Source organism: Equus caballus, chromosome 16 (assembly GCF_041296265.1).
Source record: "Equus caballus isolate H_3958 breed thoroughbred chromosome 16, TB-T2T, whole genome shotgun sequence".
NCBI lineage: Eukaryota > Metazoa > Chordata > Mammalia > Perissodactyla > Equidae > Equus > Equus caballus.
Genome location: NC_091699.1, coordinates 56,800,977 through 56,818,592, shown reverse-complemented (window position 1 = coordinate 56,818,592; position 17,616 = coordinate 56,800,977). Strand labels below are relative to the sequence as shown.

At 46.5% G+C, this 17,616-nt stretch overlaps 1 protein-coding gene across 10 annotated transcripts in view; it reads left to right on the top strand.

Annotated features, from left to right (window-relative positions):
- Positions 1 to 17,616, top strand: part of MYRIP (myosin VIIA and Rab interacting protein) — a 347,529-nt gene that overhangs the window by 256,533 nt on the left and 73,380 nt on the right. For 7 of the 10 annotated variants that reach the window (XM_070237959.1, XM_023620700.2, XM_070237957.1 and 4 more), the window contains 5 exons: positions 1,680 to 1,816; positions 8,375 to 8,455; positions 12,469 to 12,566; positions 12,783 to 12,863; positions 15,500 to 15,643. In XM_070237959.1, coding sequence (XP_070094060.1) covers positions 1,680 to 1,816; positions 8,375 to 8,455; positions 12,469 to 12,566; positions 12,783 to 12,863; positions 15,500 to 15,643 — 541 coding nt within the window. The remainder of the gene's footprint in view (positions 1 to 1,679; positions 1,817 to 8,374; positions 8,456 to 12,468; positions 12,567 to 12,782; positions 12,864 to 15,499; positions 15,644 to 17,616) is intronic. The other 3 variants (XM_070237962.1, XM_070237958.1, XM_070237963.1) reach the window with 1 other exon arrangement.

Sequence of the window (17,616 nt, the reverse complement as noted above, 5' to 3'; positions counted from 1 at the left end):
TACAGGAGTGGGGAAAAACCTGCCTTCCGTGAACTTGTGTTCTGTTGGAAAGGGGGAAATAGATAATAAACAATTTAACAAGTAGTGGTTAATTCACATATTAGTGTATTATCATATATAATGAGTTACAGATAATTAAGCAACAGGTACAGAGAATCACTCTGTAGAAATATGAGGGGAGTGTGAGAGTAACAGGACAGAAGATGTGTTGGCGTGATGGTGGTATTTCAGCTAGGGTGGTCAGGAAAGGCCTCCCAAAGGCGGTGACATTTGTGCAGAGAGCTCCAAGTGTGTAAGCCAGGAAGGCAACTAGCAGGCTTGACTTTGGGGTACATGGATAGGACCTGGTGGGCAGGCATGTGGGGGCTCCCCCAGTGCCAAACAAGGAGGGCTTCCCTGCAAGGTGGTAACCCCTGTATTGAAGTCCTAGGCCTCCTCAAGTAGATTGCTCAATTTTCTTAGAGAACTGCTTTCTATTTTTGTCCTAAGACAAAGCATTGTTGGATCGATTGTCCATTTGTTTGCAATAGGGATGGGGCCAAGAGCCCTCACTGTTGTCTACACAGCCATTAAACCAGCTTTCTGAATACTGTCTCATAACCCAGTCCTGCTCTCTGCACCAGCCAACTTCGAATTGGACCTCCCCCTCTTCTGTCTGTTTTGAGGGACAATATTCTGTTATTTTTATGCTCTCACTCACTTTCAGTTTTCCAGAAATCTGTCAAAATCTCTGATTCTGTTCTGTCCTCTAATCTTCACTTTTATAGATTTCTTTCCCTTTGGATGTCTTCTCACATTTCACTGGCGTCTGGGGAAGAAGAGCAGCTAAATGTGTGCTTGTTCCTCCATTGAATTAGACACATTTATATTCATTTTGCTCTTCTGAATTTTCTAAAATGAGCATGCATTATTACATTCATAATAAGAAAAATAACAACAAAAGCTGTTCTTGAAATGGAAGGATTTAGAAATATGCTCTCGCCAGGCAGAAAAGAGAAGAATCAGGTCAGTGTTTTGTCTGGACCGCTACAGCCCTGACCGGGGGACTGCTTCCCCACAGCGCTTCAGGCTGAGTGAGTAAGAGGCTGGAGAATCTTGCTGTAGGGCCCGGTGTCTCACTTGTGCTTTTTATTTTCCCAAGATGAATTAGAAATGTTGTTAATGCAGGAAGAGTGTCAAATATAAAGCCTGCTATTAAACAAATGTATCAGCAGCTTCAAATGGCAAGCATTTATCAGCTTGCTCTTTGGATGGACTCAAGTGACGGTTCTTCTGCTGGTCTTACCTAGGGTCACCCATGCATCTCCAGTCAACTGGCAGTGGATGGCCTTACTCACCTTCTAGGGGTTGGCTGGGTATTGGCTGGGGCAGGAGGGGTGATTGGGCCAAGTGTCTCTTGTCATCCCAAAGGCTAGTTTGGGCTTGTTCACATGGTGATGGGTTGCGGGACTTCCAAGAGCAGCAAGAGAGGAAGGTACAGGGTTCAAGACTCCACAGCATCACTTCCACCACTCTATGGTCAGAGCAGGTGGCCAGCCCAGATTCAAGGAGTAGAGAAATAAACTCCACATATTGGTGGAAGGAGCTACAAAGTATTGTGGCAGTCCTTCCAAACCATTATTTAATAATTCTATTTTTTAATGCAAATGTTTTGTTTTCTAATTCTGTGTTTTCTTCAGGCTTCTGAGAACCCAGTCTCTGGAATGGTTCTACAATAATGTGAAGAGCCGTTTCAAACGCTTTGGCAGTGCCAAGGTCCTGAAGAACCTGTACAGGAAACACCGGTTGGAGAGTGGAGCGTGCTTCGACATTCTAGGTACACCGGGTGCCTGCTGCTCTGGGAGTCTTTGGTGGGCTGGTGGGATGGAAGAAGGCCTAGCTTGGAGGCCCTGTATGCCGGGGCACGCTCACCTGGGACAGAGAAAGTTGCTTAAACGTCTGGCTCTAATGAGGAGCAGAAGTAGAAGGACATATACCAAAGATTCTGTTAAGTTTTGAGTCTTTTGGTTCCAGCATCCTCACTGAGCTGAAAATGTTATGAGTTGGGAAGACCAAAGTACTTCTACAAATTGTGGACATTTTAATTCTGGGTCCTTAGAAACTAAAGATTCCTGATCATATTCCCCTCATGATTAAAACATTGGCGAGTCATCTTTGTTTGGTTGTGTAGACTAGGTCTGCACTCAGAGGATATGCCCTCCACTCCCCTTCCTTCCTACTCAAAATTCTTTTCATACCAAGCCCAGAATTTGATGTAATGGGAGAGTTAGAAAAGTATCAGCTTCCTCCTAGGAAGCTGGAAGATGAGTCCTACCTATGCTGTTTTTAATCAGTTAAGACAACCAATGTAATTAGAACGCAAAATTGTATTCTTTAGTTCCGTTAGACCAGCCAGTAGGAAGAAATGGTTGTCAGAGTATGAACAGCACGTCCTCCAAAAAAGACTGGTGTTTTTTGTCTAGAGGCGGATTTTTTTCATGACTTTGCTGACGCAGGTAAATGCTTTTTATCCATGAGAAAGAGGGAAGAAAAAAAAAATCCCATCCATCTCATTTGGAGGTTTTTCACCCTCATTATTTTACATTGTTGTATTCTCAATAAAGTCTGCGGTTGTGTCTTATCTAAAAATGTGCCAGCCACTGAGTCAAGGGGGAAAATAGGATGGAAGCATTCCACACAAAATCATTAGGGCCTTTTGTGGTGTAGAGTTGTTAGAATCTCTGTCTTTCAAAATACTCAGGAAGCCCATAACCAAGAGAGCAGTGCTGAAGGTTTCCACGTATTATTTTTATCTTCTCTTTAAGAGTTTTCTAAAAATTTTCTCCAGGAATAGAGGCAAGAAAGAAAGCTTAAAGTAATGGTGTTAACAGTAGTTTTTCAGCCCAAAGAGATATCTCAAGAAACTTCCAGGATAGAATTGGCTCACTTATTTGCATCCCATCCTTTCTTTCCTCTCTTGTACATCCCCAGGTCTGTTTCATGTACCCCTTTACATGTCACCAAATTCAGATCTCATAGGTGTTCTCTGCTGATTAATGCAAATTGAGAAAAAAAGCAAACACATGTGGAGAATCCTGTAGAACAGAGCACAATTCCTGTTTCTCTCCCTTTCTCTCTAAGGCCCCACAGGGGGAGCAGGTGGATATGAATCCCAATGGGTGAGCTCAGGGTTTTGAAATTTTCAAGCGTCACTTTTAAAGGAGAATCATTTGCTGGGAATAACTATCTGCCACAATTGAAGCAGATTTGGGTTCTGGGGCCTCTGTGATTCACCACTTCTTTCCTCTGGGACTCAGTCACAGCACTTATCCCACTGCATTCAGGTGATGGTTTACAAAGCCGCTCTCCTGCTGGACCATGTAGAGGCAAAAGCATCTTTATCTCTGTGTTCCCAAAGCGTGGCTCAATGCCAGGAACGTCTTATGTCCTCAGTACTGCACTAGTTCAATCTAAAAAGCATTTTGTGGGTACCAAGTCACTTCATAAAAGTGTTAGAATCTGTCGCTTTAATAGGGTTAGTGTCCCCATTTAAACTGAGATTTCCTTTTAATAAACGTGAAGATAAGCAGACAGGAGACAGTTTCTGAGATGGCACTCAAACCTCTAAAGCCGTAATCATAAAATAGTGAGATGTAGTCTACACACAACTTACAAAATTTAGTTACAATTCAAGTATGGAGAAATATCCCAGTGCTTAAGCAGCCTGCTGGTTATGGTGGATGACTGGGGAGTGACTAGCATTAGCTTTTCCTACCACTCAGCACCCTTGGATGCTCACCACCTGCCATCCTCAATCCTGACTACACATTAGAATCACATAGGGAGCTTTGAAAAAATCCCAGTGCCCAGGATCACCTTCCACCCCCCAGTCAGTTACTCCCAAATCTCTGGAGGGGGGCCCGGCACAGGTATTTTTTAAAGCTCCCTGGGTTATTTTAAGGGAGAGCCAAGACTGAGAGTCTCAGCTAGTACTTCACTATAATTTGTTCAGCAGAGTTCTGAATAAGATGGTTCCATCAACTCCATCTAAGGGTACTTATTTTCAGAATTTTGATTGTCAGAACACAATAGGCAACATCTGCAGTGTGCAAGGCATGTGCTGTGTTCCAGGACTCTCAGAGTAAAACTGCTTTTACCTACGAAACATCTGCACAGTGTAGTTTGCCATAAAAACACTCAGTCCATTGAAAATTCACTTATGCCACAGAATTTTATAGGTCACCCATCACATGTGCACCTTTCATGGCCATCAGGCCCTCCGTTGCCCTCCCAAGCTAACTTTATTCCTCCCGCAGCCCCATCAGGAGACCAGGTTAGGCCTCAACAGAGACCCATTAGTTTTGTCAGATAAATTTATCTAAGATTGATTAATTCCTTCAGTAAACATTTATTGCACACCTACTATGTGCCCACCTGGTTTAAGAGTTGGGGATGACACTGCCATCTCAGAGCCAACAGGCCAGTGGAGAAGTCAGATAAATAAGTAAATAAGTTTATAAAAAATATAATGTCCATTGGTAATGAGTGCTCCCCTGTTTACCTAATTGATCCAGCATGACATTTTTAACAGTTATCCTACGAAGAAGCACTACATGAAAAGATAAAAGTCGCCATGATTAATATACCTAATCTCTAGACAATTGGATGAATAATATTTGCTTTTTCTTAGTATTGGATAAATAAAATGGGAAAATAAACCCTGCTTTTATTTATTAACACTCTAAATCTATATTTGACGTAATTCTTGAAAAGGTCTATTACATCTTTCATCTGGGATTTAACTGACAAACTCGGTCTTTTGAAAATGCTGAGCCTCGTGAAATCAGAGTCCTCCAGCTCGGGATAGATGTGACGGCGGCGGGCTGCTCTGCATCAGTGCTTCCCAGAACAGTTCCATTGCTCTGCCCGTGGAAGAATCACATCATCCTGAATGACGCTGATCCTCTCACCTGTGAATTTAAAGGGACACAAGGAGAGGTGTTGTACTAGAGGATTTAAAATCATGCAAAACCGGAGCTTGTCCTCTGGTCAGCTCAGTCTCCCAAAGGTGTTCACAGATCCTCTCCTCTCTCCTCCTGCTCCTCACCGTCCTCCCCGTTCTCTCAGCAGATGGCCTTGCTGCCTCCTTCACAGGCAGGCAGTGTAGACCAGGCAGAGACTTCCTCTTCTTCCCCCTTCCAGCGCTGTCTGTGGCCATCCACCCTCTTCAGCTGCTGAAGTGGAGGCACTGTCCCCTCTTCTTGTTGCCTGCCCCTCCCCTTGTTCTCCACATCTGATCCCCATCACATTCCAGGAAGGTCTCAAGGTCACTCAGCCCTTGCTCCTTGCCCATTCAACCTTTCTCTGAGCTGGTTCCTTCCTATTGATTTGTAAACACACTCCAGTCTCTCCCGTTTCCTAAACCCTCCTGGGACTGCATATTTTCCTCCCTTTCCTGCCCTGCCATGCTCTCTCCCATCATAGGTATGTGGGGGACTGGTCTTGGCCACACCAAGATAATGTCTCTTTGGCATGAGGATTATTTGGGGCTTGTTGCTTTTGATAAACTGGGACAGGGAAGGAGGTTCTGAGGAGTGGAACTTGCTTACCCTTTGTTAAGAAATATTTACAGTTGTAAGGGAAATCTCCATCTGTAAAGGTCCCTCCCTCTCTGTACCCGAAGAGGGGGATGACTATCTCTAGAAACTCTTAATCAATACCAAAGGCAAGGACTTAAATCTGCATGATAATCTTACTCCTGTTTCTGGTAACCTCCTGTAACTGACTCCCCCACCCCCAATATCCTCCTTTGTTGTTAGCTGAAGATGATATTTAAGGTGGGGGCTTCAGCCATTTTGGCAAGTTGCTCAGCTTGCCTGAGCTGCTCCCATGGATACATGTTATAAAGCTTTGTTTAATTTTCTCCTGCTATTCTGTCTCATGTGAATTTAATTTGTTTTCCAGCCAGATGAACCCAGAGAGGGTAGAGGAAATGTCTTCCTCCCCTACAGGTACATTCCAGAAAGCAGGCTGTCCTCATGGCTTCCATTTCCTGCACTTCCTCATTTTACACCCACTCTCTCCTCCTTCTTCCAAGCTGTTCTCCACACAGCAGCCAGAGGGCACTTTTGGAAGCACAGAACTGGGCCAGGTCACCTCTGTGGAACCTCTACTGGCTTCTTGTGGCTATTGGGATAAAGACCCAACACTGATGTGGCCGCCATGACCTGCGTGCTCTCTGGCTTCAGGTCATCTCATGCCGTGCTTCCTCTCCTGTCTGCAGCCCAGCCACACTGCCTCTTGTTAGGTCCCCAGATGCACCCTACTGCCCCCACTGCCTGTCCCTCTGCAAGCTGTTTGCTCTGCCCTGGACCCTCACCCACCTCCCCACACCCCCTTGGCTGGTTACTCTCTGTCTAGGTCAGTCTTCCCTGCTGAACACTTTCATGATTCTGTGAACCACCCAATCAGAACACTTAACATATCTATAATTTTACATTTGTTTATATAAATTTTTGATTAATGAGTTCTCTCCCACTTGTCAACACAAATAATCCATAACCAACCTATCAATCAAAATTGGGGTGAGTTTATTATGAGGCAGAGTGAGGATTATAACCGAGTAAGGCCTTAGACTAAAGGCGTTCCAGAGAAGCATGGGTTTCAGTACAGTCTTATATCTTTTAGAACAAAGAACATACATTAAACATACCCAGGATACATTTCCCTCAAGATTTCAGAGATATTCAGTTGCAAATTAGAAGATCAACATGACCCTGATGTCAGAAAAGGGACTAATATCAGCGGGCATTACCAATAGGGCATTAACAATAGGATGTAGGAGGGGAAGTGTGCATTCTTATGTTAAGAGAGTGCATTCTTTACTTTAACGGATAAGCAGATGTACAACATATGTTTGATAGGCCATAAGTCAGGCCTTTTAGTTCAAGCCAAATCAGTTTTGAACTCAAATAGTTACCCCATATACCTCAATATGTGACCTCTTGTCACACTAGACTATCATGTTTGTCAGGGCAGCTAGGGTTTCTGGCGTTGCTCTCTGATGTACCCTCAGAGCCAGCTGAGGGCCAGGCACCTGGCAGCTGCACATGGAGTATTTGCACTTAGATGTATAACCTGGGAACTGAGGAGGTGACTTAGCCTCAAGTCTTATTTAATAGGTGAGGAAACTGAGACCCAGGGAGACAAGGTCCCTTCCTCAAAGTCACAGGCCTAGTATAAGAGGACTGCAGGCCTTTTGAAAATCGGGTCAAAAAACATAAACACAGAGAATGGTACGTGGTCAGACTGAAGTACCATGACAGGCTGCACACCAACAGCTTGTTCCACAAAGGTAGAAGCCTACTAAACCTGCTACAGGTACCCACAGCAGTTACCTTAGAGCTCCCACATGGGAGCCCCCATGGCAGCCCATCCAAGGAAGCACCGTGTGTTATAGGTATTGAAGGCCTATTGCTTAGTTTGACTTGGCATCAGCGGCACTTGTCCCCTTTTGAGCTAAGGCATCTAGAACCATATTTATTTTCTTGGTTCTATCAAACAATGTTTTCCACCAGCATCAAATTCAATACATTTTTTTTCAAGCCACCTGCTGTCTAGGTGCTATCTTGGGTACTGGGGATACAATACAGTGATTTAAAAAAAGAAAATCCATCATCTCCATCTTTAGAGATCTCATTTGGTGAAATAATATGTGAACACATATAATAAAAATTTCCAATTAAAAGGGCTTAGCCAACTGCTCTTCTCAGCCTGGAACTAAGACTAGGGTTGTATGTTCCAACAGAGAGAAGAACTGAGAAGCAGCAGTGGACCTTAAAAAGTCAAATGCCATGGCTTACTTTCCTTGTCTCACTCTGGGTTTGTTTCCCATGGACTCTCGTCTACAGAAGAGAATGGTGACAGTTAAATCATCAGCTAAAGGCAGCTGTTTGGCTCAATTTCATGGGCTGCAGCTAAGACCAGACATGCACAGTCTCATCACCCACTATGAGGAGGGCGCTCTTGCTGTTCCTCTATTTCGAGTAAGGAAACTGAGTCAGATTAACTTGCTCAAGGTCACACGACTAGTAATTTGCAGGTCCAGGAATTGACCTCACATCTGTCTGACTTCAGTCCATCGTTCTGTCTTTGATTCCACATTGCCTCCACAGAAGGTATTGGAAGAAAGCTGGAGTTGGCAACAATGCTACATCAGGAATCAGTGTGAGAAGAAAAACGTGACTGGTCAAAAATTGTAGCGTTACTGTGGAACCCAGTGATTCCCCAAACCTATTTGCAAGGCTAACTTAATCAAAGTAGGTAATGGTGATCTGCCAATTCAGCGCTCACCGAAGAAATCTGATAATCGTGTTCTCTCCCTTCACCCCTACAGGAGGAAGCTTTTTTGAGGCGAACCTGGAGAATGAAGGAAGTATTTCAGGCAGCGATTCAACATTTTACAGACAGTCAGAAGGTAAGGTGGCTTAAGAGTTTACAACTAATGGGAAGTTGGAGGAATAGAAACATCTTCAGATACTGTTAGGATCTCCCAGTTACATAGTAACAGCTGGAGACTACTGTTTGTTGCTGTGTGGGAGTCTCCATGGGTCTTCTTGCTATTGCCATTTATGTGAATCCATCATCAAAATAGGTGAGTATATCCAAGATGTGGCCTAGAGAAGTACATTTGCTGCCTGACCACTAGATACTTTATGATCTACTAATGGGTCCTTCTGGAGTTGGAATATGATAATCAATACACTTGTGCAATTCAAATTAAAATATTCTTACAAAGAATTTATCATTCACTGATTAACTTCTACTTTTTTATACCAATATAATAGTCCCCTTAGAGCAGAGGTTAACAGCAAAGCAAACTTCTAGTTTCAAACAAAACCTTCTCCAACACTTCAGCTCCTTCTCCAAAGCACCGGACATTGAGAACCCATGCCTCCTGAGTGCCCCTGCTGCTGTGGCCCCCACAGCTCTTCCACACTCTCTCTGTTCTCCCTTTGGGAGCCTTCTCATGAAGGTCCTGTCCTCTATCATCCTTGCTGCCTGAAACTTCTCCCTGGGTTACCACACACCCCCCTATGGCCTTGGTGCACCTCCATCTGCTCCTGAGTCTGGAATGCCCAGCCCTGATTTCAGCTCAGAGTTCTAGACTCAGATTTCTGATGCTTGGCCATCAGGACCCGTAGATCCTCCAGGGATCTTAAACTCAGCATGTCCTAATCAAGCTCCTCAGCCACATGGGTCCACCAGCAACAGTTATCTCTCCCTCAGTCCCCCTCCCTGTGTCCACTCCATCAGCCACGTTCCTGTTAGCTCTATTTCCAGTCCTTTCCTTTTCTTTCCATTCTGAGGCCCATGATCTGAGGACCTTCCCACCCACAATTCTCCTATATTAATATTAATTTCAGTGTCCATCTGTATCAGTCAGTGTTCTCCAGAGAAACAGAACCAATAGGATACACACACCCCCACATACAAAGAGGTTTATTTCATTTTAAGGACTTGGCTTGCACAATTGTGGGGCATTTTTTTAATAGAATAAAAAAGTTTATTTTATTAGAATTAGGAATTTTTTTCCCTTTGGGCAACCTGAACAGTCCAGTCAAAATGAAAATCTGAGAACAATTATTTCCAAACCACAGGGTGCACAGCCTGCTCTCTGCACAAAATTACAGGGTTAGGAGCATTTAATCAACTTACTGATTGTTTCACCAACCCATCCCTCAAGCGCTCTATACCAGAACTTGTAGCCCAAAATCTATAGAGTAGGTCTGCGGGCTGGAAACTCAGGCAGGAGTTGATGCTTCAGTCTTGAGGCAGGATTTCTTCTCTGGGAAACCTCAGTTTTTATTCCTAAGGCCTTTCAACTGATTGGATGAGGCCCACCCACATTTTTGAGGGTGATCTCCTTCACTTAAAGTCAACTATTGTGGATGTTTACCACATCTATGAAATGCCTTCATAGCAACACTTATGTTAGTGTTTGATGAAATAACTCGGTACTGTAGCCTAGCCAAGTTGACACATGAAACTAACCACACCACCACCTAACTGGTCCTCTGAACTTGATCTTTCTGCCTCTGCCTTCTTAGCCTTCCTCCACGCCCTTGCCAGTTTTTCTCTCTGAAACACCAACCGGAGACATCACCTTCAGCCAAAACATCTTCGGTGTTCCACTTCACCCTCATCCAAAGATCATAAACACAGCATTCAAAGCCCTTCTGGTTGTGCTCCAGGCTCCTCCTTCCCGGGGATCTGTGGAAGCTGCTAACTATCCCCATCGCAGGCTCTACTGCAGGCCTCTTAGCTGTTACCCATGCACCTGGTCACCCAGTAGCTTGGGAGACACACGAGAGTGTAGGCTCAGCTTGTCCATGGGGGCATCACGGAGCCCTCACAGAATCTAGCACTCAGGAGCTACTTGGTAAATTTTGATTCAGTGCAAATTTGTGGGGCACCTCTTCTGTAAAAAATGCACTGATTGGCATCTTGAAGAAGAGAGATGAGAGGTACAATGTCTGTCTCCAGGGAGCACTTAGTGTGATGACAACTTAGATTTTATAGACTCTACTTAGAGAAACATTGGAAAACCTGTGTGTTCAATCAGCCACCCTGGGGTGTGCAGAGCCCTGAGCTGGGTTCGGCTGTACGTTACTGTTAGAGCTGGCCGGAGAGGTACTCATTGGCTGGCTACGTTGCTTTGACTTTAACTGGGTTGGTTTTGGATGTTTTATTATGTTTGCCAAATGCCGCTTTCTGTACACGTTTGTGTCTTTAGGAGCCTAAGAAGCTTGAATTAAGTTTTTTAATTGAAGGATTGATTAATTACTTGATGTATTTACACCTTGTCTCATTCTACGAAGAATTTGAGGCAGCTTTCAGGAGATTTGCGTGTGTTAAATAATGCATGACTAACAGATTATAAATGGAAACAACAAGTTGAAGTTGGGGAAAAGGAGACCCAGGCACGCAGCCCTTGTAGACCCACTTTCCTGTGCCTGACCCAAGTTGGGCTCCTAGGACAAACTGAGAAAGAGATGATAGAAATTCTCACTTTCAAGTAAGAAGCAAAAATCTACTACCTCAGGACAGCAGAATTCTTCCAAGCACTTAGCTCCAAAAAGAATGTTGTCACCTGTGGAAGTCCTTTGATTTGGGGACAGTTCCTCCGGTTTGTTGCCATAAGCAAAACACATGTTCACTAAAAATATGGTAGCATTATTTATTTTATTTTTTTTGAGGAAGATTAGCCCTGAGCTAACATCTACTGCCAATCATCCTCTTTATGCTGAGGAAGACTGGCCCTGAGCTAACATCCATGCCCATCTTCCTCTACTTTATATGTAGGACACCTGCCACAGCATGGCTTGCTGAGCAGTGCCATGTCTGCACCTGGGATCGGAACCCGCGAACCCCGAGCCGCCAAAGCAGAACATGCAAACTTAACTGCTGCGCCACCGGGCCGGCCCCTGATAGCATTATTTTTAAAAATCATGTTAGCTTGTACTAATCTCATGTTTGTGGTTAAAGTCAATGGCTTTGGAGACAGAGAGTCCTGAATTCAAATCTCAGCTATCTTACTGTCTGACTGTGTAACCTTCAGCAAGTTATTTGACCTCTCTGTGCTTCAGTTCTCTCCTCTGTAAAATGGTCCCTACTCAATGGATTGTTGTAAAGATTAACTGTGATCAGGTCTGTGATGCTCGGCCTGGGGCCCACCCTTGGTGAGGTTGGCCAGTGTTATTGATTATTAGACTGGTTTAGAGTCTAAAAATTTCCTCTATGGATTTCGTATTTACATTAAACCATTTGTACAGCCCAGTGTCCTTAGAACATTTAATAACTTTCATCCCTATCATCACGATGATACATCATATGCACAAAATAAATATAATCTTTATCTGAAACAGTAGATGAAGAATCGTTACTTCCTTACATGAAGTCCTTTAGTTCAGTTGTCATGAAGCCACTCTGTGTGCCTGGAGCTACGCTGAGTGTTGGGCCGCAGCAGTGACTGTGCTCCAGTCTTGCTCTCTGAGAATGACCTGTGGGAGGGGCGGTGGGGTGGAGCTTTCTGGCTCTGATGGAAGCAAGCCCAGAGCCCCAGATGGACATCCAGCCAAGGCTGCAGGAGGGATGGGAGGAGGCTTTTCAGAGGAGGAACCCTTGGACCAAGCCTTGGGGCCCCCTGGAACTAGCCCAGTAACAGAGCAGGGGACCAGAAGGAGGGGAAACAAGATAATGGAGTCATGAAGAGAGAGACGTTAGCTCTTGAAGAATCTCAGTTGTTGTGTCTGGGGCGGGGATGAGAATAAGTGGGAGGCAGTGAGGCAGGGGAGAAGGCAAGGGACCTGTGTGCCAGGATAAGCAGTGTGGGGCTTGTCCCAGAGCCCTGAAAGACTTAGGCAGAAGACCTAAAGTGGAACAACCACAACCTTTCAGAAAGTGGTCTATGTTCTGTTTCCTGTCTAGGACATAGCATGATGGACACATTGGCTGTCGCCCTACGGGTGGCTGAAGAGGCCATCGAGGAGGCAATTTCCAAAGCAGAAGCCTATGGGGACAGCCTGGTATGGCCCCCCTTGTCCTCTCTGGGGGAGGTGTGGGTGGGATCCTGGCCACCAGGAGAAAATGCAGATTGTCAGGAAACCAATGTCCAGTAGCGTCCTTGACTAGAGTGGTGCCCAACCTCCCCTGCATTTGTGGTCAGGATTCCCAAGAAAGTGATTGCCAAGACCCCCAAAGCCACCCATAGCACATGGCCATTCTCTTCCCTCCCTCCACAGGACAAGCAGAATGAGGCCAGTTACCTGCGGGACCACAAGGAGGAGCTGACTGAGGAACTGGCCACAACCATCCTGCAGAAGGTAGGCAGGCCCTGGCATCCCGATGACTGCCATGGACCACCCTGGTGGGACCAGGGCCTCTGGAGAGCTGAAGAGCAACCACGGACACTGCTGGGGCCTTGGGCACCATTTCTGTGCCTTGTCACTTTTGCCTGTTGTGCTCTGGGGGCCAACGCAGACAGACTGCACTGTACTGCCAAATCCGAGCAGGGTGAATGGGGTTGCCTTAGGGGGCTGAGCTAGTGGGTGAGGAGCCGGGAACTCAGCCCTGAGCAGACTACTCACTGGCTTCCCATTTCCTAGGTTTTGTGTGTGTGTGTGTGTGTGTGTGTGTCCATGTCCTCTTCTCATCCTTCTCAAATAGTCTTGCTGCAGAAGCTTTACAGTCACTCCCTGCTACCTCTATGTCCTAAACTGTCCTTGACATGGTGTATCATTTAATTATTGCTGAGAAAACAACCACCCCAAAACTCTGTGGCTTTAAACAAGGATTATTTCTATGTTCCACAGCCAATTCTCTCACATCCAACTGGCTGTCCTACGATTTAGTCCAATTCTGACACTAACTACACGGACCACACAAGTTAAGGGCTCAGTCCCACAAGACTGCCCCCTCCTCAGATGCCAGCTGCAAGTCTCAGGTTTCTCCAAGTTACTGTGCTTTTGTCCAGCCTACTACAAATTCCGATTCCCGTGACCCCCCTCAGGTTAGATAATTTGCTAGAACAACTCACAGAACTCAGGAAAGCACGATACTTACAATTACCAGTTTATTATAAAGGACACAAATGAATAGCCCCATGAAGAGATACCCAGGACCACAAGGTCTGGGGAGGGGGTGTGCAATGCTTTCTTGCCCACTCTGTGCCCACCACCCTCCCAACACATCAGTGTATGCACCAGCCAGGAAGGTCTCTGAGCCTCATTGCTTCAGAGACTTTATGGAGGTTTCATTAAGTAGGCATGACTGATTGAATCATTGACCACCTGACTGAACTCAAGCTCCAGTCCCTCTCCCCTCCCCAGAGCTGAGGGTGGAGCTGGAAGTTCCATGGTTCACATGGTTGGTTTTTCCCACGTGACCAGCCTCCATCTATCTGGTGGCCCCGGCCAAGAGTCATCTCATTAGCATAACAAAGACACTCATATCACTCAAAGAATTACAAGGGTTTTTGAAGCTCTGTGCCAAGAACCAGGGTCAAAGGCCAAATATATTTTTTATTATACCACAATTCCTTTCTTGCTCATGCACTGCAGCGGCTCCATCTCAAGCAGTGGGTTGGGATCAAGTCCAAGCAGTATGTCCACTCTAGGGCACATCTGAAGGCACATTAGCTATGCATGCTGTGACCAAGGCACGGAGAGCAAGAGGAAGACTGATGTCTACTAAGGCCTAGGCTCAGCCATGACACCCAGTTACAGCTCCCTCCTCACATGTGATTGGGCAAAGCAAGGCACCCAATCAACCCAAAGCCCAGCGTGGAAAGTGTATTCTCCCTGTCCTGAGGGGACTGCAGAGTCACACGACAAAGGGCTGTGTACAGGGAGCATTGAAGAAATTCAGTCTTCCCTTTTGGTCACAGTAATTCATGTCCCTTCCACATGCCACATATGCTCACCCAACTCAAAGACCCCCACATGTCTATCCAATCACAGTTCAAAGTACATTCGATCCAGATGCAGTTCCTTTTAAGCTGGAGACCTATGAACTAAGCAAGCAAGTTATCTGCCCCCACAGACCCAACACACAATGCTGGATCACGGACGGGAAAACAGCACTAACCCACCCACCGGCAGAGATGGGAGGCACAGGAGGTCACTGGTCCACAGCAATTCTGAAATCCCATGGGGCTCATGTGACCTGGTCCCCACTCTGGAGAGGATGTACCTTGGTTAGTCCCCGGGTCTGTCCCATGGCACCTCAGTTCACTGCTTTCCTTGGGTGTCAGCCTTCCTCTTCACCATCTTGTCTGGCCTAGAAAGGCATTGAAGAATATGCCCATCTAGTGGCTCAATACGGTGGCTCAGTAATTTTCTCGGCTGCTTCCTGCCTGTAGGAAGTTGGGAGACCCAGAGACCTTTGTACAAATGGACTCATTAAATCCAAATGGCTGTGCCCAAAATAGTAAGTGGTACAAATGAGCTGAAGCCATCCCTGATGACTCTTGGTATCTGTCCCCCCCTTAGGCATTCCAGAGGCTTCCTAAAATCAGGATTTACAACCAGAGACTCTGGGTTTGAAATCCAGCTCCACTATTCACTAGTTGTGTGGCCTTAACTTAACTTCTCTGAGCCTGTTTCCCCATCTGTAAAATGGGGAGAGTTATAGTGTGTGGCTCTTAGGCTTATTTCGAGGATTAAATGAGGTAAAGCATATGAAGTACCTAGCACAGAATCTGGCACATGGTAGGCACTTAGTAAAGAGAAGTTGTTAACATCATAAAAAGATTACTTGTAAACTGTAAAGTCCTGTAGAATGTTCAAGGCTATAGTTGTGCTGTTTTATCATAAGGCAGATCTGAAACAGAGTGGTATTCCATTGAGACCAAGCTCTTATGTGGCTAAAACAACTTCCCAAAGATGGTCCCAGCCACCCACATGGCATCCAGAGGCCTCTCCACTAACTTGCTCCCTCTTGTCACCCACCCCACCCCCAGATCATAAGAAAACAGAAGAACAAAAGCGAGCAGCAGGTGGAAGAAGAGCCAGAGTGGTCCCAGCCCCAGAGCTGCAGTGCCAAGGTAGCTGGCGAGGGGACCAGAGCCTCCCCAGGAGGCCACCAAGCTTCCACCACCCTCTGGGTGAGTCTGCAACCAGTGCCGGCCCTGCCCCCACACAGGCGTCCTGCACATGCTCCCCATAGAAATGGGGGCACCACCCTGTTCACCATCTTTCCTTGACTCGTGTGCCCACCAGATAGCATAAAGGTTCCCAAAGGGCGGGCGGAGAAGCTGAGGAAGTATATGTGAGTGGGGGCCAGGAGGGGTGACAGAGGAGAGAAAATGAATACAGACAGACAACTGGAGTGTATCGAGGTGGGTTTTTACACAGAGACCAATTTAGGAAAAATAAAGATGCTAATTGGCATTTTTAAAATTCATTCTACAAAGAGTTGTACTGAATCCTGTGAAAAAAATAGCTTTATGAGAGCCACGTGCATTCTTAGAACTGAGATCACTGGCTTTACTGAAACTGATAAGTGACAGGGAGAGAAGTGCCACTGCACTTTGAGCCACCAAAACTGCCATATCTGGACATGGTAGGGAGGTCGTGATATGGGTCAACCTTTTCATCTGTCACCCTGAAATTAAGCCAAGGTCCAAGTCACAAAGCACAGTGGCCTTCCTGTGACCCAAGGGTCTGAGCCTACCATGACTGCAGCAGAGTCACCATGCCTGTAAAATCCTTGGTTATTTGTTTAAACAGCGCCAGCAGAGGACGGGCAGATGCTGGGAGAGGAGGGGGAGAGAGGCCAAGACTGAAAGCTGGGCCTTCTGTGCGAGATTCAGCAGGGCCTGGGGGTGGGGCTGCCAGCAGGGCTGTGGTCTGTCAGCCATAGGTGCCCATGGTATAGCCCGGGGCACGGGACAGGGAACACACAGGTGCGATTGAAAACTGGAAAGCCAGACGTGGGAAAAGCACTGCCAGGTGTTTGCCCTGCTCCTCCTCTGGGTGAGTGGCCTTCATCCCCTCCATGAACAGATTGGAAAGAGGTGTGCAGGGCAGCCGCATGGTAGACCCGCAGTTTTGGGGGTGATGGTCAGTGATGATCACCTGCACGACCTCTCCCGTGCACTCACAAGCCACCAGGTGCGAGGGGCGGCGAGCCGTGTCTTAACCGCTTGATCAGAGATTTGGCTTCATTGATTGATTAGCAGGAACCTTCCCTCATCAACACACTGTCGTCTTGCTTTACGGCTCCTGTTGTAGCTCAGCCCCGAGAACAGAATAAAGAGAGCCTCCGTCCCTGCCCTCCCGGACTTTAGAATCTGGTTAGCAAGGCAGGAAGAGATACAGACAGTTTACAGTGCGGTGTTCAGCTGAAAGGTGGAGACTGGAAAGGGAGCAGGAATTCAGAGAAGGGAGGGCCCCTCCGGCAGTGAGGGGACACGTGACCATCAAGTAGACCATCAGCCCAGCGTTTCACTGGCTCAGCCCTGCAGCTCCGGGGTGCAGGCTGCGTGCGGGCTCCACGGCGCCAGCATTTGGAGAGTCTTTCTGAAGTATTCTCTGCAAACTACAAGAGTCAAGTTTGGGGGTCTCTAGGAGATGGAGGTCCCTGCAGCACCCCAGACTCTGCAGTGAGCTGAGGGGTCAGAGGCAAGTAGTGGGAGCTCTGCCTCTGGCATTTCTGGGGATGGGATTCTGGATTCGCCCTTGAGCAGCTGTTTAGTTCGTGTCTGTAAAATAGGCATAATAGGGCTTGCCCCAAAGGATGGCTCTGAGGGTTCCTAGTGCAGTTAACCCAGTGCTTACTGAGCTTCTACTGTGTGCAAGGTGCTGTGCCAGGGGCTAAAGAGACAAGGTTCCTGTGGATACGGTAGACTCCACCATAATCTAGTGATGGGACATGCCCTAAACAAGCAGACCGCACAGAAAGACGGGGGTGCACATTCCAGTCATTGTTGTCAAGAGGAACCAAGAGGATGGAAGGAGAGAGTACTGAGACAGCTGAAAGCTCGGGGGCGGGGGCAGTCAGGGACAGCCTTCCCTAGGAGGTGACATGAAACGAAGGCTCGAAAAATGAGTGGTTTGGGAGCCATAGGAGGAAGAA